The 24,260-nt window shown below is 39.4% G+C and overlaps 6 protein-coding genes across 12 annotated transcripts in view; 4 read left to right on the top strand and 2 right to left on the bottom strand.

The window, feature by feature from the left end:
- The window catches only part of LOC113213141 (neutral ceramidase), a gene marked incomplete in the record, with an annotated part of 7,576 nt that extends 4,976 nt beyond the window's left edge, over positions 1-2,600 (top strand). Inside the window, 6 exon segments of the mRNA XM_052268154.1 lie at positions 114-320; positions 608-925; positions 1,171-1,410; positions 1,667-2,043; positions 2,205-2,373; positions 2,467-2,600. Of these exon segments, the coding sequence (XP_052124114.1) occupies positions 114-320; positions 608-925; positions 1,171-1,410; positions 1,667-2,043; positions 2,205-2,373; positions 2,467-2,517 (1,362 nt within the window).
- Positions 2,548-3,773, bottom strand: LOC113213143 (uncharacterized). Its single transcript, XM_026432113.2, has 4 exons — positions 3,572-3,773; positions 3,158-3,418; positions 2,949-3,077; positions 2,548-2,860 (listed from the first exon to the last, which is right to left on the bottom strand). Exons 1-4 carry the CDS (start codon positions 3,633-3,635, stop codon positions 2,763-2,765), a joined length of 552 nt encoding a protein of 183 aa, XP_026287898.1. The 5' UTR covers positions 3,636-3,773; the 3' UTR covers positions 2,548-2,762.
- Positions 3,774-3,855: 82 nt separating this feature from the next.
- On the top strand, positions 3,856-6,700 carry LOC113213142 (T-complex protein 11-like protein 1). Of its 2 annotated transcripts, none has more exons than XM_026432110.2 (11): positions 3,856-3,878; positions 4,132-4,248; positions 4,341-4,523; positions 4,612-4,732; positions 4,816-4,929; positions 5,014-5,133; positions 5,213-5,342; positions 5,429-5,550; positions 5,628-5,815; positions 5,882-6,066; positions 6,168-6,700. In XM_026432110.2, the coding sequence occupies exons 1-11, from the start codon at positions 3,862-3,864 to the stop codon at positions 6,377-6,379; spliced, it is 1,509 nt and encodes a 502-aa protein (XP_026287895.2). In that variant the 5' UTR covers positions 3,856-3,861; the 3' UTR covers positions 6,380-6,700. The 2 variants fall into 2 exon arrangements, with proteins under 2 accessions (XP_026287895.2, XP_026287896.1); XM_026432111.2 differs by having other exon boundaries at positions 3,870-4,041.
- Positions 6,701-7,170: 470 nt separating this feature from the next.
- Positions 7,171-9,059, top strand: LOC113213123 (uncharacterized). Its single transcript, XM_026432089.2, has 5 exons — positions 7,171-7,382; positions 7,479-7,769; positions 7,844-8,025; positions 8,091-8,358; positions 8,436-9,059. The coding sequence occupies exons 1-5, from the start codon at positions 7,318-7,320 to the stop codon at positions 8,911-8,913; spliced, it is 1,284 nt and encodes a 427-aa protein (XP_026287874.1). The 5' UTR covers positions 7,171-7,317; the 3' UTR covers positions 8,914-9,059.
- A 66-nt stretch (positions 9,060-9,125) lies between these two features.
- LOC113213122 (PH and SEC7 domain-containing protein) lies at positions 9,126-23,789 on the bottom strand. 6 transcript variants are annotated; one of them, XM_026432086.2, is made up of 21 exons: positions 22,815-23,789; positions 22,211-22,277; positions 21,020-21,073; positions 20,688-20,884; positions 20,513-20,606; positions 20,159-20,413; positions 19,919-20,070; positions 19,335-19,844; positions 19,175-19,246; positions 17,770-17,979; positions 16,848-16,961; positions 16,657-16,746; positions 16,389-16,570; positions 16,026-16,219; positions 15,747-15,939; positions 15,455-15,669; positions 14,988-15,216; positions 14,689-14,833; positions 14,430-14,576; positions 14,187-14,329; positions 9,126-11,106 (listed from the first exon to the last, which is right to left on the bottom strand). In XM_026432086.2, the coding sequence occupies exons 1-21, from the start codon at positions 22,953-22,955 to the stop codon at positions 11,100-11,102; spliced, it is 3,411 nt and encodes a 1,136-aa protein (XP_026287871.1). In that variant the 5' UTR covers positions 22,956-23,789; the 3' UTR covers positions 9,126-11,099. The 6 variants fall into 6 exon arrangements, with proteins under 6 accessions (XP_026287871.1, XP_026287867.1, XP_026287868.1 ...); XM_026432082.2 differs by having other exon boundaries at positions 9,126-14,329; XM_026432083.2 differs by having other exon boundaries at positions 9,126-14,329; positions 16,848-16,958.
- On the top strand, positions 21,168-22,307 carry LOC113213125 (uncharacterized). Its single transcript, XM_026432091.2, has 2 exons — positions 21,168-21,351; positions 21,422-22,307. The coding sequence occupies exon 2, from the start codon at positions 21,428-21,430 to the stop codon at positions 22,196-22,198; it is 771 nt and encodes a 256-aa protein (XP_026287876.1). The 5' UTR covers positions 21,168-21,351; positions 21,422-21,427; the 3' UTR covers positions 22,199-22,307.
- Positions 23,790-24,260: the final 471 nt, after the last annotated feature.

The raw sequence follows: 24,260 nt of genomic DNA, 5'->3' as shown, positions 1-24,260 counted from the left end.
TCCAATTGTTCTGAAATTATTTCATTTTGCCGATTTTTTCTCTGTAAAAGTTTCCAATTTAGTCCCCTAAAGAGATTGGACTTTAAAATCCTTCTCTATCGGCGTGCACACAGGGACCCTTCGTGGCGGCCTTCGCGTCCAGCAACCTGGGCGACGTGTCCCCCAACACGCGCGGCCCGCGCTGCCAGTACTCGGGCCGGGACTGCGAGATGGGCTCCAGCACGTGCCCGGGCGGCGAGGTCTGCATCGCGGCCGGCCCCGGCCAGGACATGTTCGAGTCCACCAGGATCATCGCGGACCGGCTGAGCAGCAAGGCCTGGGTGAGCGCCAGCCGAGTCCACACTTCTTCCACCCTTGCGAAGGGGGGGGGGGATAGGAAAAACAGCTTGTTTTTTACGAAAGCCTTCTGGGGAGGGGGGGGGGTCAACAATCATGTGGTCCCAAAATGATCAGGAATGATCAGAAGTCCATAGAGACCTCATGATATTTGTACCCTGGGGTAAGAATATCATGGGGTCCTACTCGGGCTTCAAAAATATGGTCCTGATACTTTTGGGACACCATAATATTTGTACCCCCCCCCCCCCCTCCTTTACGCGTGTCGCAGGAGCTGTGGACGATGCCGAGGGCCCGCGAGCTCAAGGGTCCGCTCTTCGCCGTGCACCAGTACACCGAGATGCCCGGGCAGGAGGCCGACTTCTTCGACGTGCGGAGCAACTCGATGAGCAAGGTGCGCGCCTGCCTGCCCGCCATGGGCTACAGCTTCGCGGCGGGCACGACGGACGGCGCGGGCGCCTTCCAGTTCCAACAGGGGACGCGCTCCACCAACCCGCTGTGGAACTCGCTGCGTAACTTCATCATGGAGCCCAGCAAGGGGCAGGTGGCCTGTCACGGCGCCAAGCCCATCCTGCTCACCACCGGCGAGGTGAGTCACGTCCGACGTCGAGATAACGTCACTCGGTGAACGTCTCGCGAGGCACCGCTCTCTGGTAGCGCCTGCCACAGGCTGGGTAGGCCAACCCGCCGAGCAGCTGTGTGAAGACGGCGGCCCGCCCGGAGCGCCCGAGAGGCGGAGCGTCGGCCAAGATCACAGAGATGTATAGAGGGAGCTAAGAAACATATGTGTGAACTATGATAGGCAGGTGTGTGGCGGTGTTGTTCTCGTTCCAGATGAACTTCCCCTTCCAGTGGCAGCCCACCATCGTGTCGCACCAGCTGGCCGCCATCGGCGACCTGGCGCTGGCGTGCGTGCCCGGCGAGTTCACGACCATGGCCGGGCGCCGGCTGCGGGCCACGGTGCACGAGGCGCTGCAGGGCGGCGCGCAGGCCACCCGCGGTCCCGAGGACGTGGTCATCGTCGGGCTCTGCAACACCTACTCGGACTACATCACCACGCCCGAGGAGTACGAGGTGGGTTGGGCTGGGGATTTGAAAGTCCAATATTTTTCCCGGAAAACTAGCAACTTTTCCACAGAAAAATTTGGAAAAGATTAAACTTTTCAGGATTTTTTAAAAAATAGATTTTTTAAAAATCCTTAACTACTTTTTGGGAAGTTAAAATCCTTAGCTGGTTCTGGGGTTTGGTGCTTCCGGGTGGCGGCCGTGGCCGAGACCTTTGGCAGCGTTGCGCTAGACGCTCTGCCAGCTGCTTTGGTACCCTCCGCAGGTGCAGCGCTACGAGGGCGCCTCCACCATCTACGGCCCGCACACCCTCACCGTGCACCTCAAGATCTACCGGAGCCTGGCGGCGAGCGTGCTGGGCCGCGCGCTCCCGGACCCGGGCCCCACGCCGCCCGAGATGATGAACGACCTCATCAGCCTGCTGCCACCCGTGCTCTTCGACTCGGCCATGTGGGAGAAGAGCTTCGGCGAGGTGCTCGAGCAGCCCGAGGACGCCTACGGCCCCGGCGACATCGTGCACGTGTCGTTCGTGTCGGGGCACCTCCGGAACAACCCGCGCCGCGAGGACACCTTCCTGACGGTGGAGAGGAGGGAGCGAGAGGGTTGGAAGGTCGTCGCCACCGACGCCAACTGGGAGACCAAGTGAGTCCAAGCCGGTTTAGGTACGGGCTACAATAAAGTCACCCCACCAGGAAAAAAAAATACCCACGGATTGCATTGTTTTAACGGTATCCGCCTATTGACAACCTCCAGTTCATCATGTAACTTCCCTGTGTACTAAGGCCCTAACTTACGCCCCGCAGGCTCATCTGGAACCGCGTCTCCGCGATCCTGGGCACCTCGCGCGTGATCGTCCAGTGGACCGTCCCCATGGACGCGCCCGAGGGCGACTACCGCATCTCCCACTTCGGCCACTACAAGAAGCTCTTCTCCGACATCGTGCCGTACCACGGGACTTCCAGGGAGTTTAAGGTAAGCTCCTCGGCGGAGCAAATCACAAAACGCACCCCCCTCCCCCCCAAAAAAAAATTTATAACTTTTGCCATTACTTATTTATACATCCAGGTTACAAATGATTTGGACACCGGGGCAGCAGACGAGTTGTTTGGAAAATGAGTTGCTTAGTAACAATAAAGGAAACGTCACTGAAAAAATAAAAAGTTTTTTATTGAAAAAAATAAAATAATACAAATACCTCACTTCATCACATTTAATTGCTGACTCTATACACACATCGTTATGAAAGTATTCAAAACTGCCTGCATCACAGTAGGAGGCAGTTGGCACTAGATTAAAAAATAAATAGGCAAGAAATACAAACAAACAATATTAGTTGAGAAATTTCAATTCTTGTTAGTCCCTTATTCCTCATCAGAAAAATTGAATTGAAGAGGTTCCACAGTAGAAAGAAGTGGAGTGTCGACAGCATCACACCAAGCTTCAACAACATCCTCCGTGACTGAAATGACAAGAGAGGAAGTAATTTCAAATTAATAAATTTTTACCACGTGCAAAATTAGATTCACTATGACATTTAGATACATTACCAGGTTCAACACATGGATGGTCTGGATAACTATCTTTCTTTAAGTCCAATGCTAACAGTCCCTTTGACAGAAAATTCACATCAGCTGTTTTCAATCGCTCAGAAGGCGAACGCACCTCATAAAATGGATCTAAATACCATAGGAAAAAAATGTTAGTACCACTTAATACAGAAATTTAGAAAAAAATTGAAGGTAAGAAAGATGACAACCTTCATGTTTGCATTCTCCACAGGCATCCCAGTAGCCTCGGTTCTCCTTGTCATCACAAGCTATCGCAAAAGTTCCTCCTTGCTTCAATGTTACTTTTCCAGGTGTTTCCTTTACAAATTCTTTTGCCGATGGCTTACATGGGTTTTCCAATGGCACGGGTTGTCCTAACTTTCTGGAGGGTTCATTCAAATTCGATTTTTTGCCAAGGAGTGTGTTTTTTACATCACACAATGCAGTTTTCTTGGGGCGGGCTACACCTCCTAGAGAGGACACAATACAACAGGTTATGTTTATATTGAAACAAATTGCATGCAGTAGTTACTTAAATAAGGCATGTTGCTTTGAATGGTGAACACTTTTAATCTAAAGTAAAAGTAAAGTAAAGTTGTAACCATACCCTAAATGACACATACCTTTGCTCGCATGTCCCGATGCCAAACGGCTATCAGGGAAAATAGCGAACATGTTTTCTGCCATTATTCTGCACAGCACGAGAACGAGAGTGTTCAGTGCCCCTAAACCCGTCAATGAGTGGAAATGAAACAACGTGAACGTGAAAGAGAGAGTACCGGTTGTCCGTTAGAGTTGACGTTCTTTCAAAAGAAACCGGGCAATAGCAATATTATTTCACAACAAAAGTGTTGCTGCGAATAACAGAATAGGTTGTTGTGTTCACTTCCAACGCTATTCGCACCAATGTCCAATGTTGGGGATGTTGGGGTAATCCTTTCTTTGTTGTGTTGAAGTGTTGTAGTCATACTTTCCTTTTTTTTCTGAACCAAATTTCTTTTCCCGATTTTCAATAAGTACCCTTCAACACTTCTTCCAAATTATGCTACTGAGATTTTAACCATTAAGTGATTAAGTGAAAGAAGCAAACTTGGTATTGTGGGAGTTGTGCATTTTCTCATTATTACAATTTTATTGACTGAATGTTCTGCAATAAATTCTCAAAATCTATCAAATGTTGCAGATTTCTGAAAATGAGTGACAAAGAGAGTAAGGACAAGACATTGCCCTCTCCGGAGGCCAAGTCAACTGTAGATCAAAATGCTTCTGCAGTGCCCCCTCAAATAGCAAACTCAATACCGTAAGAATTAATGTCAACTGTTATTTAATTTCTTTACAAGATACTAGGTATTTGTTTTAACTCCAATTGCTTTACATTCAATGAACATGCAGAGTGACAATTAATCGATCATCACCATATGTTGGTGTTTCGGCTATTGCGTCATCTCCTCCTCAGTTTGTGACTATGGAAGAAATTATGTCTGCTGCGAATGGATTGAAAAATATGCAACTAGCTCATGAGATTGCTGTGGACAAAGATTTTAAATTGCAGCCATATGAACCTCCAGAAAACAGGTTTGTCTTTTGTATAATCAGTTTTTTAAAAGTCAACCATAACACAAGCTATACATTCTGTTCATATATTTTGACAATTTTCTTTTAGCCTTGAAAGAGTGGTTAAAGATGCAGTTCACAGAGCTTTTTGGGACTTGTTAGCAGAGGAGATTAGTGAAGATCCTCCTGTATACAAAGGGGCAATGATCCTTTTGGAGGAAGTCAAAGAAGTAAGTCCAATTTTACTTTAATTGTTAATTGGGAAATTCAATGAAAATTTACATATTTGAACAAAAATCTTATTTCTCTACAGATCCTGCTTGATTTGCTTTATCCTCAACATGAAAAACTGAAGCAAGAAATAAATGAAATGTTAGACATACCATTCATAAAGCAGCAGGCTGAAAATGATGCACTGGACTTCTTAGTAAGTGCATACTTCACAAATATAAATCAACAATAATTTGAGTTCTATTCACTTTTTAACAATTTTACTCTTGCCCTCATGTAGGGATATGCCCAGTTTGTTATAAATGTGATGGGAAGAATCTGTGCTCCAGCTCGGGATGAAAGAATTCAAGAACTGAGGGGAATCACTAATGTTGTTCAAGTTTTCAAAGGAGTATTTGAGGTGCATAAAAGTTAGTTACCTAAGAAATAAGTACCCTAGTTTTTAAGAGATTTTATATTACCCTTTGTTGACTTTTTAGACTCTTACTCTAATGAGGTTGGATCTTGCAAATTACAATATTCAATTAGTTCGATCTAATCTCATGGCTCAAAGTGTAGATTACGAGAAAGAAAAATTTGAAAAACTGCTCAGTCTTCAAGGAGGTTTAGGTACAGTATCAATTGTAGTTACCTTCTGGCACTTGATCTACTCTGATTTTCAAATAATAATTCTTCTTCCTCTTTTTTTTACACAGGTAGCTTAATTAATACCAGAAACTGGTTAAAATCAAGCATGCTAAAAGGAGGAGAAAGAGACATAGTACTCTCAGCATACTTAGAATTGTTTGAGTGGAATCATGGTATTGAATTGCCTGAGGTATGTCTTCTTTCACATTTCCAGTGTTTGATCTCAAGACATTTTACTTTTATATTCCCACTATCTTATATTTACAGACTGTTGTAATGGATGCTGTGAGAATACAAGAGCTCTGTTATCGCTTGCAAAGGTTGATTGTACAGGGCACTGTCCTGCTTGTGGCACTCTCCAAAGCTAATTATAAAGTTCTCCAGCAAAGCACTTCCTTTAAGGAAAATCTTATGAGTCATATTGGAGTTCTTCTTCAGGATGTTCGTGATGATGAGTAAGTACTGTTTTTCTGACTGATCTGGTGACTTATTTACCTTAACTTATAATTTTTTGACGACAGAATGCTTAAAAATGTCCTTCCTAATGTTGCTGAACAAATTGTAAGTGACATAAAACTTTTTATGAATTCCACAAAACATGTTCCTGAGCAACAGACATTTGATATGGACTCATCCTTTGAACAATCTTTAAAAGATCTTATTCAAGAAATTCACAGACCGGACCATAATGTTCGTCGGATAATCAGTATGTAAACCCTTCTTCTTGCTACATTCTGAATGTTTACAAAATGTATTGAAGTCCTATCAACGGTTTATCTTATGTTTCTCTTATTTTTCCTTTCTTAGAACAAAGAACTTCTGAATTCTTGCAAGCTGCATTTTCTACCTCCCCAAGTGCTCTTTCTCAACTGCCTCCTGGTATGACTACTGTGAAGTCCGAGTTTTTCTCAGTCATTGGCTCAATGATTCGTCTTTACCAGTATAACCTGGCAGTATACAGTGAATACTACAATCAAATTATTGCGAGTCTCAAGGAAGAAGGGTCATCTTCCACTTGAAACAGGAACAGCTCCAACATGCTACTACTTATTACACTACTTATTTCTGCAAACTGCAGTTTCAGAAATATATGAAATATTTAATACTTTGTTATACTCTTTGTTTTCACCTTTATGATTTATTTTTGTTATAAAATAACAGCTATCTTTTCTAGTCTTGCTCATTGTTGTCTACTGTTTTTTTGTTTTTTTCCTTTTGAATTCAATGATTTAACTAACTTTTCACATTGTACATTCATAAAACTGTGTGATAACTTATCGATAAGTGTGTAGTATTAATGTGTTAATATACTTTATATTGAAGTCACTTAACATTACAAATTGACTCTACTATCATTATTTATATACCTATACCATTTTCCTAATCCTTACTCTGTGCTCAGAGAAGAAATCGGTATAAATTATGTGAACTATCGAACAACTCTACATATCTACACACTAACAATGAAAACTAGCACTTCTCAATAATTACACAAACTACTCCATAAGAGAAACTTACCCCCCCTGATCCCTGATCCTTATGAACATATTATGGCCCTCATATCAGAAACTTACCTTTTGATTTGCAATTTAAAACAAGAAATTCGACAAGCCCCACCCGAACGATTATCTGAGATTAATTAGTAGCAGTTTGCTTTCTCAATCTGTTAAATTCACACATGGTACTTCATAAATCCACAGCCCAACCAAACAAGGGCCGAAACCCGAGCTTTTGAATTTGGCGCTGGGCTTTGGTAATGAACGAATTTCTCATATAATGCAACTTCCTTTTGTGTTTACATCTTTTGTTCTGTCAGCGACCCTGCGAACTGTCAAACCCAACTCAAAACACAACACAACCTTCATTCGCTACAAATGTCTACATTAATTTATTTATCTAATCCATGTTGGAAATTAACAATTAAAAATCAACTCTGAGGCCCGAAACTAAGTACACCATGAGCCGAATGAAGCCTACTCTAGTACATGGGTCTATTGTACCCGAAATAGACGATTCTTTTAGGTGTGTTTCTATTTCATGCTGTTTTCCCTTTCAGAAAAATGTGAAAGTGATTTAACAAAATTAATAATAAATGACCTACATATTTTTCTTTTCTAGTCCTGACGCAATTGACTTTGTTGGTTCCATTATAATGAGAGGATTATCATGTGCTTTTACATGGAATACTAAAATCAGAGTCTTTAATGACACTGATTTAGACGAACTTGTTGATCGCTTACCGCTGGCAGTTTCTACATGGCATAGGATAATTGATTTATGTCATATAGCTGTTTCTCATCATGTGAAGGGCAATTTTAATAGGAGCAAAGTATTTTCAACAGAATCTTACATACCGCTTTTAGAGATTCCAGGGATACAAAGTAATTGTACTCTAATAAACCAGCATAGGTATGTGTTATACCATCTGTGCTGTTTCTCTTTATTGATTATTGTTCTCATTCATCACGTTTTGGGGTTTTCAGACAGGCCCTGAAACATGTTCTTGATTCGACATCAGCATTCATTCAGCTATCAAGTTGTGATGACTATATGGCACGTCGAAACCTTTATGATTATGCCAAAACAATCCCGAGCTTTGATTCTATGGATAAAAAACAGCGTGCTGCTGTTCATGCTATTCGCTCCCAATTAACGGAGTATCCTGGTAAGTTTATAGAAATGTTAAAAATGTTGTCATATGCACCTTTTCATTTTAATGTCACTTCACAGACAATATGTTATGGGCAAGAGAAGCTGTAAAACTTGACCCAGAAGAGGGACAATGGCATTTTTATCTGGCTGAAATACTTTTTGAAGCTGACCAAAGAGGACAGTTTAATGGCAAAGCTAGAGATGAAGCATTTAAAGAGGTCATGAAACACAACTCTTTATCTCTCAAACTTCGTCAAGATACCCCACAGCCTTTTCTCCTCTTGGCAGAGATTCTTGTAGCTGGTGGTGATGCAGACAGCAGTGAAAAGTCTTATGTATTAGTGCAGTGAGTAAATATTTGTGTGCCCTGTTAAGAACTTACTTTGAATTTACATTAATTTAATAAACTTTTTCAATTTGCAGAAACGCATTAAAAAAATTCCCAAATAGTGCATATGTGCATGAGAGAGCTGCTGATATTCTTCAATCATCACAACCAACATTTTATTTTTTGCCAAAATCTTACCTCTTGATTGAGCCCTTCTACAAAAAGGCTCTTAAGCTAGCTGGAAAAGAATGTGCAACCCTAAGGCACAAGTTAGGTATACATCAAGTTTTGTTAGCTCAGTTGAGACTTGAGAATTTTGAAGGAATCCATGATGAAGGTATCAAAAACTTGGAACTTGCTGCATGTTCCATTCCTAACGCCAAAATACATCTTAACTTAGCTAAGAAGGGTTTGCTGGATTCAAGCGTTGTAGGTATTCCACAAATGCCAATGCCAATTTTATGTAGAGAAGAATCTTCGTCAGAATCTTCAGAAGCAGATTACACTGTTGTTTTAAGTACAAAGAAGAAGAACAAGAAGAGAAAAGGGAAGAGCAAAAGCAAAAAGAAGTAAATGGTCTAGCACATGTTTTTACTCTCACGACCAACTTGAATTTTCAAGTATTTAATAAAAAATTAAATTAAAAACTGAGGATGTGAAGAGGATGTGAATCTTTGTTGTTGTAATTTATTCCAAGTAAAATGAAATGATATCAAAAATGTTTGCTGTTGTCAAGTTATCCTAAACCAGGGTTGTGTGGTTCTGCATTGAAGTAAGTCAAGATATAATGGCTCAAACATCTTTATTTGAATAATAAATATTGAGTTGCTCATAACCGGCAGGGAACAGGTTTCTATTCAAATGAATATTACAAATTACAAATTAGTTACTCATTGCGCACCTCCGTGTAGGAATGAGAGAAAACACTTAACACATCAGTGAAATACACACTTCAAGACAGCTTGTCTAAAGCCATTCTGATGTCATTAGCTGATGACCGACCACATAACAAAAATCAACAAATTTTGATGTTAGAATATAAAAACAAAATTTGTGACTTGCTCCCTAATTAATGTGTGATCTTCGAACCATCAATGCTTTGTAACACAAGCACAGTCTTAGATATCCATCACATAGTTCAGAGGCTAAGTAACATTAAATCCTCAAGGTTAAATTTCAATTCTAAATTTACAACATTTCAAACACCCTTAACAATCACACAAAAATATGAAAGCGGCAATGACTAAGAACAAGATTTCAGTCTGTGACTGATTACCTAAAGAAAAATGCTAAAAATTAATGAAAAGGGAGATGAAAGTTTTTGACTACTTAAAAAGTAAAAGAAAAAAAAGGTGCAGCATTTTGATCCCATTTACATCCCATAGTGACACTACAAATCTGAATTCAAAATGGTTTCCATACAGTTTCATTTAATAAAGAGAAACACAAGGAATGAGAAGGGAATGAAAAGATTGGATATCATCTACAGCACCCTTTTCCCCCACAAAAATCATACAGGAATGTCTACAAAGTGTCGACAGCATGGATGCAGACTAATTCAAGTAGTATGGCGCAGTATTTTTACACAAAATTGTGTTCTGACCAATAAGAGAAGGGATCACGCTTCCCAACATTCCTCAGGAAATCGGAGAAAAATTGAACTTTTGAAAATACAGCACCAGCAAGATATAAAAGCTTTTAAAGCTAAATTTCAGAAACAAAACAAAACAAAAATGAGCAAAGCTTGGAAGATAGATACATAAACTGTAAAATCAACTCTGAAGAAAAGTATTGGCAGCTTCACAATAATACTTTTTCAGTACACAAATCGTTAACAATTACAGTGAACAATTAATGTGAGCAGTGTTAAGTGCAATAGTTTTACCTATGGGCAAGAAATTCGTAACTTGATTTTCAAATTTTTGAAAGTACTAAATCAGCAGTCTTATAATACATCAACCGAGAACTTTTTGTGAACAATGTTTGAATAGAACCTCACAAACTTTTATAAAAAGTAAAGTTGTATTTAAACTTTACTGAAGAAAGTTGGTTTCTCATCTTATTTTTGGTAAAACAGTGAATTTAAAACAAAATGAGATGCCAATGATAAGTTGGAAAAAACAACAACAACATTTTGCTCATAGCACAAAAACAATAAAACTTTAAATATGCAATGGTTATAAGTATGTTATGATAACCTTCCACTTCCATGAGGTGGAAGAGGTTGACTCACTGTGGCAAGACAAAAAAAAAAAATTGCCTGAACGATACACAAGGTCACATTGCGTACAATCTTAAAACTATAAATAAACATAAAACAACAGCTCATAGAGCAGAGCAGAGCTTTAATAAAATTTTAAGACTAGCTCTACAAATAGCCTTTACTTTAAACTCTACACATTTTAGCACCGGTGTGAGGATTATTTGTTTCGACTTGTCAAACATACATACTAACAACAATAAAAATTAAAAGTCTTGATTGCTTTAACATCTAATTTGCCATGTGGCTTCAAATGCATAACAGTTTCCCATTCCAGAAACAAAATAATACTCAATATTCAAAATATACAAATTAACTGCACACTCCAAAAAAACATTGACTAGAAGCCAGAGCAAGAATTGACTCATTACTTAGAACCGATAAAATAAAAAGCAGAAACCTTGCTGTTTCTCTGAAAATGGGTATTGCACAGACCCTCTCAAGTGGCCAGGATGTTGGGAAGACTGCGGACTGCGGCCGCTGGTGGAACACTGCGGAGTTACTGCCTGCATGCACAAACATATTAACTTATTGCTCTGGTAGGCAGACTTAAAAGAAATGGGCAGTACAAATGGGATTTGATTAAAACAAAAATAAAAATATGGATAAATGGTGCAAGCTACACAAGCATAGAAAATCAGGAAAAGGAAATGGAAGATTTACAGAAATACTTTAGATCGAAATTTATCATGCATTTCAATAGGAAAAATGTGGAAAGAATCCCTTTCTTGTAGTAACACGTGCAAATGAAAATGATCATTGAACTAATGTAGACTCCAAAGAATTGTCACTAATTATGACTCTCACATTAGGCCCCGATTGTTTTGACAATAAAAGACTGGCATGCTTTTCCCCCATTTCATACACAATGCCTTAACCCGGGAGAAAAAAAGAAGTTGGTCGCTTAGTATCTGTTAGTTGGAGATACTCTATTGGTTAGTTAAAGATACAAAGTTACTAAAAGGTGCCATTTAACTAAGTGTCATGAGATTCAAACTGCAACTGAAAATGGAAGTTCTGATCTGATTTTGGCAAGCAGAATCCTATTTTGTATCAAGATTTACAACATCCACAAGTAGTTCATTACACTTATTGAGCATTAAAAAACTTAAGTCTATTAACATTTACCTCCACTACTAGCATGTCCCTCAAAAAGAACCCAACACTATACGCCCCTCAAACTAAAAACAACATGACTTGTCAATCAAAATATGTAACACTGATTTGACATAAAAGCACAGAGGATAAAGATCTCCTTGTCGCTGTCCTCACTTAAGCCATAGTTTTTACAAAGATTTTGACATTACAATAGGAATTTTAAAGTCTTAAATACTTTCAATGAAATGTTCAGTCATTTTTAAAATAAGTTTATGGTGTCCAATCACCAAATGGTCCAGTAACAATGACAACACAATGTTTGTGAGAATTTTGGATTCTTCCTTGTCCCTCATATTAAAACCACTATAACCTGGACACACTTACAGTACATTTGGCGGGCATTACACAAATATCTGTGGAATTTGCAACAGTATTCTTAGAGCAATTTTTCAAGACTAAAACTAAATGTTTATGAAATTTATCTACTGTTAAAAATCAAAAATTACAAAAGAAAACTTTGTTGTATAGTACCTCACAAATACCTTTACATGCGAGTGTAATCCATCAAATGAACACTTAAGATAAGATTATTGGTAGACGCATTAAAAATGAGATCCCAATACCAAATAATAAAAAAAGAAAAGAAAAGAAAAGAAAAAAAAGAGATAGGTAAAATCAACTGACTACAATACCCTCGGCAGGCACTCATATTAGAATGCTTAGTAACCATAACAATTCATTCCTCAATTATTTACAAAGATGTGACACATTAACAACAAAAGCATGCATAACTTGAAAAATCAAAAGTTGACTAGATGAATGTCAATACTACAGGCCACACATTAAAGACAGATGTTGAAGACCAAATAACATTAATAGTTAAAATATACCTAGCTGCTATGGGTTAGTGCAAACATTAAGCTTTAAAAAGGCACATTTCACACTAAAATAATTGTTTCCATTGAACAGTTGTGTCTTAAGGGCACTGTTTTACTCTTTACTTGGGAAATGACCAACTTTATAGTACTATACCTGAAGATTAAAATTTAGCTCTACTTTCCTTGCAGAGTACCAAACAAGCAATACTGATTGCAAATATCAGTAAAAAGATCAAGAAAACTCTCCTAGCAATTATTCCATAAAAGCTCACTTTCAACCAAATTGCCTCATAAATATCACATTTTAAAATAACTCACTGTAAATGCAACAAATTAATGAACACTTAAGAGTAATCTGATTTAATAAGAGAAACGTCTAAATTCCAGCTCAAAGAAACTTTACGGCTCATCTTTAAAATTAGAGATTACCTACATGTATGTATTGCAATGAAATTGCTTTCCAAAATTTGCTCATATTGAATAAAATATAAAACTCACAGCCAGAACTTTATTAAGACTGAAAGAAGGGAAGTTATCACCAACTTGTCAGACAAAACTGAGGGGTGTTACATGAAAACGAGGAGGCACAAAACATAGGTAAGTGCAATAACGCCAAGGCAAAAAGTGAGTTCAAATCTAAACCCATAGGCAACAAAAGAGGGTAGATATTAAAACCAATGAGATAACAATAACAGGGATAGTCAACTAAAATCATAATTAGTTACAGGAGGAAATTTGATGTACACATCCAGCTCGGGCACACCAACACCACATTAACAACCCAATTGCCTTGTGTTATAATCAAGACAATTTCTAGTATGAAACCATTGAACTTAATGGAGCACTCACTATTTTCTAATAAATATAGTTTAAATAACTCTGAGCACAAGAACTCAGCAGCAATAACAAGAGACAATTAGATACCAAAATATAGTTTCTGATATGATTAGACACAACATTTAGTACTATTTACACAATTGCTAAGAACTACTGCAATGACAACTTTAGAGACATTGCATAAATAGATCAGAAATGTTAGAGTGACACTCTCAAACCTAATAAAAATGAGGACTAACAAACTGAAATGTACTGATGAAACTACTTCACTTTAAGGGCAAGAGCAGAGCTGACTATTGGCACACACTGGCACAGCATTCGGCGAGCGAAAATAAATGTGCTAGGATTCATTCTACAACAAATAGTACTTTCATTGATCACAAGACTGGCACATAATTAATTACATTTCCTTTGGTTCATGAGTACAAGAGCAACAAACAAGAACACATTTGACAAGTCAAGAAACAGTTGATGAAGTTCAACATCTAGTATGGTAGAGTTTTTAGTGGTACCTTAGCTGCTAGCTAACAATGTCTCACTCTTGAAAATGAAAAAATGAATTGGGAAAGGGGTGGGGTTGGGAGGGAACAGCCAACACCAATAGGCATGCAGGTAAGTTTTTGTTGTTTTTTGTTGTTTTTTTATGTCTTTACAATACGCATGCCGAAAACACCCCAAGCATACGTCAGCCAAGTTCAGCAGCATAACTTTCCACACCACTGCGGGCTGGCCCGGCCATAGACGAGTTGTAGATGGCAGCACGATAACTGTACCTGTTGGAAGGTGGTGAGCAAGGACTTTCTTCCTCTGTAATAGCCTCCGCGAAGCGACTATCATCCAGCAGCGGTTCGACCAATTCTGGATAATGCGACATACGTGACCGCAGCAAATAAGCATAGGTCTTGTATCGTTTCAACTGAAAACCAATACAATCAAGATTTCAAAATAAGCTCTTCATATTGAGAAAGATTCAAATTCAAGTCAGTCAATTGAAAACTTAAAGTTAGACAGAATACCTCATGCTGAAGGAAAATATCTCTTTCCTTGTGGCCATGAGCGTTCAGAGACTTATTACTGTTTCCATCTTTCTCCCCCTTCCGTAATTCTTCCAGCTCTGCCTCAATTCTCAATACACGTTCTTCATGATCTCTAAGTTGTTCCCTCTGAAAATTAATTTAGTAGATTCAAAAAATAAATATATGTGACAATACAAGAATTGAAAAAGTAAAAAAAAACAAAAAAAACAAAAAACGGAGGTATTTTGAAAGATCATACCAAGTTCAATTTTGTGTGGCTACAAGGAAGGAGAGGGCGCTGGAACTTCTTTTGCGATCCCACAGCACTTGCCAGTGGTTGAGATGAAAATGATGCACATACAAAGTTGATTGTATCTATCCATGACTGCAGTTCTTTGGAGTCACTGTAAATTTGAGCAAAAAAGCAGCTCATTACGGTGCAAAACTAAATAAAAAGAACAAATTGCTAAGTAGCAAATCTATGGCCTGATTCTATATACAAATTGACTGCACATGAAATAAGCCTTCATCAATAATTTAGTAATGGAAAGTACATACCTAGTCTGGAAAAGATACTCAGCCTGATCAGCTGTTTGGAGGCGAAAGACATGCTGTTTCTTGGTGTAGTCTGTGGCCTTGGTTGCAAGGGCATGGTGAATACGAATAGCATTGTGCAAATTGTCCGAGAGTTGATTCTTGCGAAAGCCATGCTCATCTTTGTGCAGGTAAAGAACCATGTCCCGGAGGGTGCAACAATACATGCGCCAACCTCGCTTGCCAAACGGGGCTGTTTCAATAAAAAAGGTTAATAAATTAGTGCTATGAGAAGTCATAGATGAATTATGTGCTTATTGGTTTAACTAGAGAAGCCTTTAAAAAGAATGTAACTGATCAATGTCATTCCATTGATCTGGAAAATCAGTGATTTAAAAACATACGGTAATCTCTGATTTAATCTTTCAAGGAAAAGAGTAATGTTCAGTTTGACATCATAAATGAAAAGAGAAAAAGAAATAAAAACGTACTTCGTTTGCCATTAGCATCAACACAGCACTTCCGCATGACATATCCTTTCTTGTATTCTATTGCTGAAGCAGCGTTTGGAACGTCAAGGAAGGGATTCATTCCAAGGTTACAGAAACTACCTAAGCCACCTTGAGTCCCTCTCTGGGGAACAGACTGTTGCTGCGCCTGTTGCTTGGCTTGAATGTCTCCAACACATTCATCTCCATCACCATCACTGAAAAAGTCCCAAAAATTAGGATACCAAACCACTAAAGAAATAGAGTACGTCAATTGATGGAGAGTTTGACTTACAGAGCCCACTCTAATGGATACATTTTGATGGCTTGATAGAGTAATTTCAAAACTTCTCTTGGGAAGTTGTCACCGTCATTTAGTTCTGCTAAATTATCTATGAATTCAACACATGACATTTTACGCCCAACATTTTGCGTATGAAGATCTGTATTCAATAACATTATTGCACAAGTTAAGGTGTGAACAGCATCTGTAAAGAAGAGAGGGTAGCTTAAGTAAAATTGTTGAAATATGAGAAACCAAGGGCACAATGGGAAATATTAAGACAAAGCATACCTTGAGAGTTGAAAGAGCCTGGATTACAATCTAAGTAACGTTTTGAAAAATGCACAAGTACCCGCTCTCTCTCCTGGGTTTCACCAGTCAAACTAAATTGCCTCAAAAATTTGCGCAAAGAAATATCTAAAGTTTCTCTACTGAAATCAAAATGTTTTAGATATTCATCTGCCACTGCTCTACTGAAGTCATTGCTGTAAATAAAAAGTTGCAGAATAAGCACAACACTCACACACATACAGGTAACCAGATAAATCTCACACTACTATAATTTTCAAATTAGCAAGCCTAAATAAGTAAACAAGAATGTAGTTCAGTTTCTATGTGTAACTGAGCTGTATATTATAGATGTTGAGGACTTACTTTTTACATAAATGCTTTGAGATATCAGACTTTTTGAACCCATCTAACATGTATAATCGTTTTGCAAGCCTTATTGCAGATGGCAAATCTACTCCTTTTGGACTATAGTGGTAACTATGGAGAGATTCAATGTCACTTTCGTCTTCAGACAGGGGAGGACTATCTTGATTTTCTCGGAGTTCCTGTAAGGTCATGGTTTGATCAGAAATTTTTCTCAAGTACTTTATGCATCGCACTCAATAAGGTGAAACAGAAACTAAGGAAAAACCTGATAGATTTGTGGTCGACCGCTTTTTCCCTTTTGAGGACTCCCAATACCATCTTTATCAGGACCTTTCACTTCAATTACAATGCGATGCTGCAACAGAGATTCAAACATTAATCAGAGCGAGTTGCAAGGGCATGCAGTTCATGTAGTACATACGAATAACATGCCAGCAGCAAACGGAAAGTACTTACCGATGACTCTGGATCACGAGGGATGCTTGCCATTAAAGTTGAATCACTGTCACTTGCATCACTGCCTTCCATCAGCAGGTCTCTTGCAGAAAGAATGTCCAGAGTCTCTTCCTCCTCGCACAAAAAAAAAAAGAAAACAAGTCTCAAGCTAACTATACTCAATTACTCACAAAGCACAAACCACTGAATCAAAAGAACCTAACTACAATGGTTTTACAATTCCATGTACTATCTTGCTTATGGTTCTAAAACAGAGCATCCAGAAGAAAACAGACGCATTGCAGAACTATTTGGAACCAGTTGAGGGGGGTCATAAAGCATTTATAAAAATATAAGGTCTATACATTCAAGATAAATACTGCTTTGGTCTAACAGCTCTCCATAAAGCTCACATGTACAGGCTGACTATTCTCATTGTCCTTCACTAGGTAGCTACATTCCCAACCGAAGCAAATTGGACATCTATAAATGGTTCTCCGAGGAAATACCAGGACCCTGAGGGGCCGTTGACAAATTAACCCACAGGTCGTAGAACGAATCGCGCGGATCCGAGCTCAGCAAATGGCGCGCGTAGCGATCCGGACTCCCCTACCGCCGTTGTCGCATTTGGACACAAATTCGCCACCTCCCCCTCCCCCCCCAAAAAAAAAAACAAAAAAAAAAACAGGGCCATAATTTGAAAACGGCCCTTAATAAAATCAGCTACAACCCGACGGCACTCAGCTTGTTGGCCAGCCCAACTTTAATTTTCACACAAAATTCCAAGGGTGAACCTGCCTGGTTAACCGGCCCGTCTTCTCATGCACAAACTCCAAATAAAATGTCAGAGCCATATTGCAAAAGTTGAAGTCCAGAAACAGAAATGCAAAGTTCTACGGTGGAAAAGATAACTTAAGAATGATACTATAGTACAATAATGTACCTGGAAGTCAGGGCTTGAGATGTTGGAGATTGCCTCAGATTGGCTGAAATCTCCATTTCGCTGAGGGAGAGGGTTAATAGGATGCTGATTGACATTGCTCGAGTTGCTCGACATTACAGATGATGAAATTGACGTTGGGGATTCCACACCATCTCGTGTACTGTCAGATCCCCCAGAAGAAGAGGAAGACATCTGCGTAATTGACATTGACTGATATCAATAGGAATAAAAACTAATTCCCATTCGCACATTCAAAACCATAAAATGGAGTAACTTGTAACAGTTAAAATCTACATTTGTGAGAAAAGAAGACAGGCATTTGCAAGCACATTCACATTCAATTACCACCAATTACTAGCTAGAATAGTACAACTACACAACGCAATATTATATGTTGTAACCAACCACACAATTACAAGCCGCACCAAGAACTTCAGAAGAAAACTCCAATGACAGTCCAATAGGGAGGTGCGAAAGTCCGCTTTTTTCAGTCGCCGAATCGTAATAGTGCCGGAAAGTTGCCTTTTCACATCCGAAATCTAGACGTAATTTTATTTTCGCGATCGAAATGAATCTTGAACTCGAGATTTGAGCTTGAAGTTTAATATAAGGTTCTTATGGGCATTTATGTCAAAAACAGAAAATTTGGCCTGGACCGCACAGGTTCCGCCACAGACAAAATCTAAGGCCGTATCCGTGATCTACGTAAGAAACCGAGTCAGGAGACGTTCCGCACGCCATGCTCCTCCCTCTAATTTCCGAGTAAATTTTCCAAAAATTAATGGTTTTTTAGTAAAAATGGCTAAATTTACTCACTTTAAAACTGTTATTAGATGACGGAATAAGGTATTTGTAACGTGGTCTGAATTGTTTTTTTACGTAGATCACGGATATGGCCATAGTTTTTGTCTGTGACGGAACCTTTGCGGTCCAGGCCAAATTTTCTGTTTTTGACATAAATGCCCATAAGAACCTTATGTTAAACTTCAAGCTCAAATCTCGAGTTCAAGATTCATTTCAATCGCGAAAATAAAATTACGTCTTGATTTCGGATGTGAAAAGGCAACTTTCCCGCACTATTACGATTCGGCGACTGAAAAAAGCGGACTTTCGCACCTCCCTACAGTCCAATAATACTCCTGCACAAACATCCCTACATATTAAGCCAAACTTAAGTTTCAAAGCCACAAAAAATATGCAGCAAAAAACTGTGCAAATATAAAAGTAATTTAAAATATATTCTCAATAATTTTGAAGTTACATAATAGCGGTGAATAGCAATATTTAAATTTTAAGAAAGATTCCTAAACAACTTTTCTACTTTATCAGCAAACTGCATAAGCAGTTCCAGAACATTCAATCTACTGATCCTGGGACAAAAAATCGAAATAAAAACTACACTAACCTGTCGTTGACACTGCTCAAGTTCTTCAATACTTCGGGGCATCCGATCACCATGTAGACGTATCCACCAGTCCTGTTAAAGAGGAATCAAGAATAAGTAAAACCCAGGGATAAAATTAAAAGAAACTATTCGAACTAGGAGTTGGGAAAAGTATAATTACCGGCGCATTATATGTCCAAACAATTCGATCCCCATGAGTCTGTATAAGTTCTAAGGCACTGTGGGCACTGGAGGAAGTGACACTATCAGTCCAAGTGTGAGCCTCTGGAATGTCCTCATTGTGAGATTCACCCTTAAAAGCTCTACAGCTTTGTTCAATTATGGTGGAATCAGGTTGACTCATTAAACTGTACCCCTGTTTTTGCCTGTCTCCATCACTTGATTGTAGACTTTGAGCAAAAACAGTCTGATGTTCTTCTTTTGAATTGTGATTAGTGGTAGAGTTGTTGGTTTTAGTATCCTCTTTACAGTGGTGAATATTTTCTTTGTGATCCAAGACAGGACTTTGTTCATCACCCTTTGTATTGTTTTCAAATCTATCAAATCTATTTTTAAAACATTCATTTTCACAACTCTGGTTGCTTTCTGATTTGGTATCCAGAAGGGTATTGAGAGATGAAGTAACATCTTCATCAATATCTATATCAACAGTTGAAATCGAGGAATCTTTCTGTAAACACAAATAATGAAAGAAAATTAAGATAATGCAAGAGATCAATAGAGCAGGGAAGAAATGATTACTACCTGAAGTTGATCTTCAGAACGAGAAGTGCGAACTGAATTATGATAGGTAAGTAGTTTGCCTGAACTGCATGTAGAACTGGCATGTTCCTGAAATAGCTCATGTTTGCTTGCACCAACGGGTGAGGTGCCTGCAGAATTGCAAGTTGGGGAATCTGAAAATGAATGAATTTGTCAGCCCGATGATTAAGAGTAGTTTATATGGAAAAAGATAATGGCGAGAAATATCAGAAGTTGTCTCACCCAACTTGTGGCCTTTAATACCCAGGTCACTTTCATTAGGAGAAGTTGGAACAGAATTGTGACGATGATTCTGATAATTATGGTGGTGCCGGAGCAATAAACTATCAACTTTTTTATTTTGTTTAGGTAAGACAGAAGACTGCTGTGTGCGAGACAGGTTTAATATCAAGTCCCCGGTCATCATATATGCTTCAAAACGTGGAGGACCAGATTTATCCAACTTTTCAGCAGGTCCACCTAAAGGCTCCCACACAACTGTGAGGAGTAAGATGTATAGATAGTACAGTAGTAATGAATCAGCAAAATCATACTTGTCAGTGACCAAACTAGAGATAGATATATAAAGATCATTACCTTCATTTTTGTCACTAGAGGAAACAGCATTCTTACGAGTATCTCCACCATTACGCTCTTTCAAGACAGGGCTTGTGACCGAGGAACCAGAAGTCTAGAAAATACAATGGAGCAAATCAAAACGTGGCCATACTCCATTTTCTCCTGTTACAAAAATATGACTTGAGGTCCTTACTCTAGTGGGTATTGCACTCCCATTGTTGTGCTTCAATCCATGTTTAGGGCGGGGTATTTTACTGCTTCTAAAAGATGGGGAAGATGTTGATGACGATGATGAAGATGATGTAGATGATATAAGCTCACACAGATCTTCAGCATCTTGTGCATGAGGTGATGTAATATGACATAAAACTTTTGCCTTGAGAACTGGGTCTAGAAGGGATAAATAAGTAATGAAGTTCCAAAACTCAGCACAAAAGTGAATACAATAATTTTGTTGTTTCTTTTTTAAATTATAAGCTTTCATTACACCATAAAATGGTGTGGTGTGTATGTGACCTGACTTACCCCTTTTTAATGTCAAACGAACTGGGTCTTTAGACAGCCTTACACATTTCAGAACTGAAACAGAAAAAGAGCAGAATAATGGTACATGTAACCAAGACAGCAAATGTGGCTAGCAACAATTGAAACCAACAATATATAACCTGCTGTTTTGACCACTTTATTAAAATAATCTAATATGGAAAACCATTCATGTCTGTGACTAACTGATGAGATAAAATGGCAGTGCATATCATTTAAATTGTATAGATAATGAGGAAAAAGACATTTAATTAAAAAAACCCATCTAGTACTATTTTAAAACAAATATATAACAGTGCACCTATGGGCAAAAGGTGAGTCACCTAGCCGACAATGCAATGATAAAAACATTGATTTAAGTGACTGATGTTAAATTTTGTCTAGCTAACCATGATGTCATGCTATTGCTCGCCAAGGCAAAACCCCTCACCAATCTGCTGCTGCTCTAGGCCCCCTAAGCCCCATCAGTGCTTCTGTGGGGGAAGTTCCCCAATCAAAAATTTAGTTACATGTCAAAATTTCACACCAGACTGCCCATGCAGTACATATGTGTGTCGCCCTAGACAGCCTCCACTAAAAACAATGCAGAAAGCTCTTGTGGAAAAGTGGATGGATGTAGAAAAAATGGGGCAACTTGCACATATGTATTGGTGCCAACATAGAGCATTGCAACAACAACTGGCGTGTCTCCAGGCAAAGTTCTGCAGTTTACAAAAATGGAGATATTCAGAAGTGGAACCCTTAGATCATTGTAGATGCAGATCAGAAAATCCATCTGTCTACCAAGGAGTGCTGAGAATTAAAGACAAAAATGAAACTCAAAACCAATTGTGTGTCTGCAATAACCAGCAGAGCATGACAACATACAGAGGGGAAGTAAGGGTTCATGACCAGGGTGAGGATGTTAATCCCCCCTGTAGGCCAGCACCTTGCATCGACTACAACTTCTTGGAAACTGAAAGACTACGGATTCAATGTCAAATGCAAGAGTTGAATAACAGACTAAATGAAGTTAAAAAGTGTGAAGAGCAAACACATGAGAGATTGCAAAGACTGCGTGAAGAGCTGGAATACCTCGAAACTAAAATTAAATCAAACTGGGGTCAAAACGCAGTTGACAAATGCACACCTGCTAAGGAGAACCAAACTCGATTTTTTTGATAAAACACATACCTTCTTTGGTTGTCAGTCTGCTGACATCTGCATCATTTACTCGTAATATAATGTCACCAGCTTCAACCTGCAAATAAAATAGTATCAATTACATAAAGCACTTGTAAAATTTGAGAACCAGCCAACCAAGATATTTGCTTGATATTATTTTAAACAAAAAAGGAGGCAAGATGAAAAACTGCGCAAGAGTCTTGAAGAAACATCGCAAAACAGAAAAACATAACAGAGACCGCAACAAAAATCTCAATTATTACCCGCTTTACTAAAAGTGTTCAGAATGGCCAGGAAAATGGATTAATTTTAGGCTTCCATCAACGCATCAACTCCACACTCAACATCAACTAGCTACAAGCCCTCACACTGAGGTACTGCGGTCAGAGCCATCAGAAAAACAATAGATAGTGAATGACAGTACAAATGACAGCTAGTTGACAGACAAACATGACACCCCTCCCACACACTCCCCACTCTCATTGAGCTACATTATCACAACTGCTCGTGTCTCCAAAGGAAAAAAAGGAAACAGACGGAGGTAAGTTTCCTCGCTAATGTGCGGTTTCGGTCTGTTATCCTCTAGGTCACCGCTCTCGTCTCGCCCACCCACCTGGCCACTGTCGGCCGCGGCCGAGTGCTCGACGATGTCGTATATGACGTGCGGCAGGCCTGACAGCCCCAGCAGCGAGAAGCCGAGCCCCGCGCTGTCATTCTGCTTGGAGAGGGTCACGACAAGCTCTTGCGCGGCCATGGCTAGGGGCAGGCCGTCGTGAGGGCTGTCGCCGAGGCTGTCGCGGCCGCTCGCAGGCACATTTGGGTCGGGTCGCTGTCCAACGACTGCAGGGGCAGCGTCCGCTTCGGTTTTCTTATGTTGAGGGTGATTGTGCGGTCTCCCGGAGAGGCGGCGCCACAAGATCGCGAACTCGATATAGGATTATAAGACACTTGAGAGTACTGGGGAAAAGACGGCAGTTTGCAGGAGAAGTCAAGGAAAACAACTCTGTGTTTCAGTGGGTTTCAGTTTCAGGGCAGTTTTTCCCCTCGAACAAGTGATCGAGATTCAACGGCTCTATCGAGCTCTCGCGCAATGAATGAAAAATCGCGGAGGAGCACACGGGAGCTGTATAGGAGCCACCCGAAGTGACCGAAGCGGGGGTCGGGAGTTCGGCTCGGCCCGGCGGTCTCGACTCTGTCTTCTCTGTCGACTGCGCCCGGAGGGCATTGCAGCTGTGACAGCTGTAGTCTGGAGAATTCCTTAAAATGTTTTTGAATGTTAAATATTGCTGGCCCGAGCAGAGAAGAAAGTGCTATTATCGCACATAAAGTAGTACATTTTGCAATTAAGGCGCATTACCGAACAAAAAATGCGCTGAACATGTGTCACCTAAAAACAGTATTAGTGGTGCATATGCAAAGTGCAACAAAATGTCCTGCACTTAATGTGTAAAAGCGCATAAAATGCGTAATGCCCGTAAAAAGTACATTAGGCGATTCAAGAGTATATCCAGTACCCTTTCCTTTCAGCCTATTTTCATAATTTTCACTGAACTAAATTTAACGAAAACGCAAAATTTAGTCAGCAAGGACAATACGTATTAACAATCAAGTCGTTGCCCACCACACACAATTAATATATTTAGTATGCCATTACATTTTTAAAGCGGTCTATAGATTAAGATCTCCAGAAATCCTCTGACTTTATTTGATGCGCTCCCTTATAAACCTATATTAAAGATTAAATTTAAGCGTAACTAAACTATAAATTTGAAAAACTATTTAGTTTCATCACCAAATATCAGAATATTTTCTTTACGATAACGTAGAGGCTACATCCATGAGGAGGGCGTACCTTAATTCTATAAGAAAATGAAATTTGATTCTGCTGTGATCTGCAGCAGTGGTTTCATGAAGGTGGTATGGTAATCGGGTAAGTAAACAACGAAACGCTTTGCTTTTTATCTGTCCTTGAAATTTCATAAGCGTTATTGTATACAGCTGTTTGTTTCATGTATCTCATTGCTGACTTTGTTTCAACTCTTAAAATTTAAAAGATAAA

This window comes from Frankliniella occidentalis, unplaced genomic scaffold, assembly GCF_000697945.3.
Source record: "Frankliniella occidentalis isolate FOCC.00 unplaced genomic scaffold, Focc_3.1 Scaffold64, whole genome shotgun sequence".
NCBI classification, from domain to species: Eukaryota; Metazoa; Arthropoda; class Insecta; order Thysanoptera; family Thripidae; genus Frankliniella; species Frankliniella occidentalis.
Note: the sequence above shows the minus strand (reverse complement) of the source record. Positions and strands in the feature narration are given on the sequence as shown.

Bases quoted from the DNA above. Each gene is read 5' to 3' on its own strand.
- LOC113213142 (XM_026432110.2), top strand. The intron at 4,249-4,340 runs GTAAGAATTAAT...ATGAACATGCAG, and splicing joins CAAATAGCAAACTCAATACC to AGTGACAATTAATCGATCAT. The intron at 6,067-6,167 runs GTATGTAAACCC...TTCCTTTCTTAG, and splicing joins TAATGTTCGTCGGATAATCA to AACAAAGAACTTCTGAATTC.
- LOC113213122 (XM_026432082.2), bottom strand. From the start codon at position 22,955: ATGGCCGCGCAAGAGCTTGTCGTGACCCTCTCCAAGCAGAATGACAGC. The intron at 20,414-20,512 runs GTAATGATCTTT...TACTCCTCACAG, and splicing joins CTCTAGTGACAAAAATGAAG to TTGTGTGGGAGCCTTTAGGT. The intron at 20,071-20,158 runs GTGAGACAACTT...ATTCATTTTCAG, and splicing joins TATTAAAGGCCACAAGTTGG to ATTCCCCAACTTGCAATTCT.
- LOC113213125 (XM_026432091.2), top strand. From the start codon at position 21,428: ATGATGTCATGCTATTGCTCGCCAAGGCAAAACCCCTCACCAATCTGC.
- LOC113213123 (XM_026432089.2), top strand. From the start codon at position 7,318: ATGAGCCGAATGAAGCCTACTCTAGTACATGGGTCTATTGTACCCGAA. The intron at 8,026-8,090 runs GTAAGTTTATAG...GTCACTTCACAG, and splicing joins CCAATTAACGGAGTATCCTG to ACAATATGTTATGGGCAAGA. The intron at 8,359-8,435 runs GTGAGTAAATAT...TTCAATTTGCAG, and splicing joins AAGTCTTATGTATTAGTGCA to AAACGCATTAAAAAAATTCC.
- LOC113213143 (XM_026432113.2), bottom strand. From the start codon at position 3,635: ATGGCAGAAAACATGTTCGCTATTTTCCCTGATAGCCGTTTGGCATCG. The intron at 3,078-3,157 runs GTTGTCATCTTT...TATGGTATTTAG, and splicing joins TGGAGAATGCAAACATGAAG to ATCCATTTTATGAGGTGCGT. The intron at 2,861-2,948 runs GTAATGTATCTA...TTGTCATTTCAG, and splicing joins CCATCCATGTGTTGAACCTG to TCACGGAGGATGTTGTTGAA.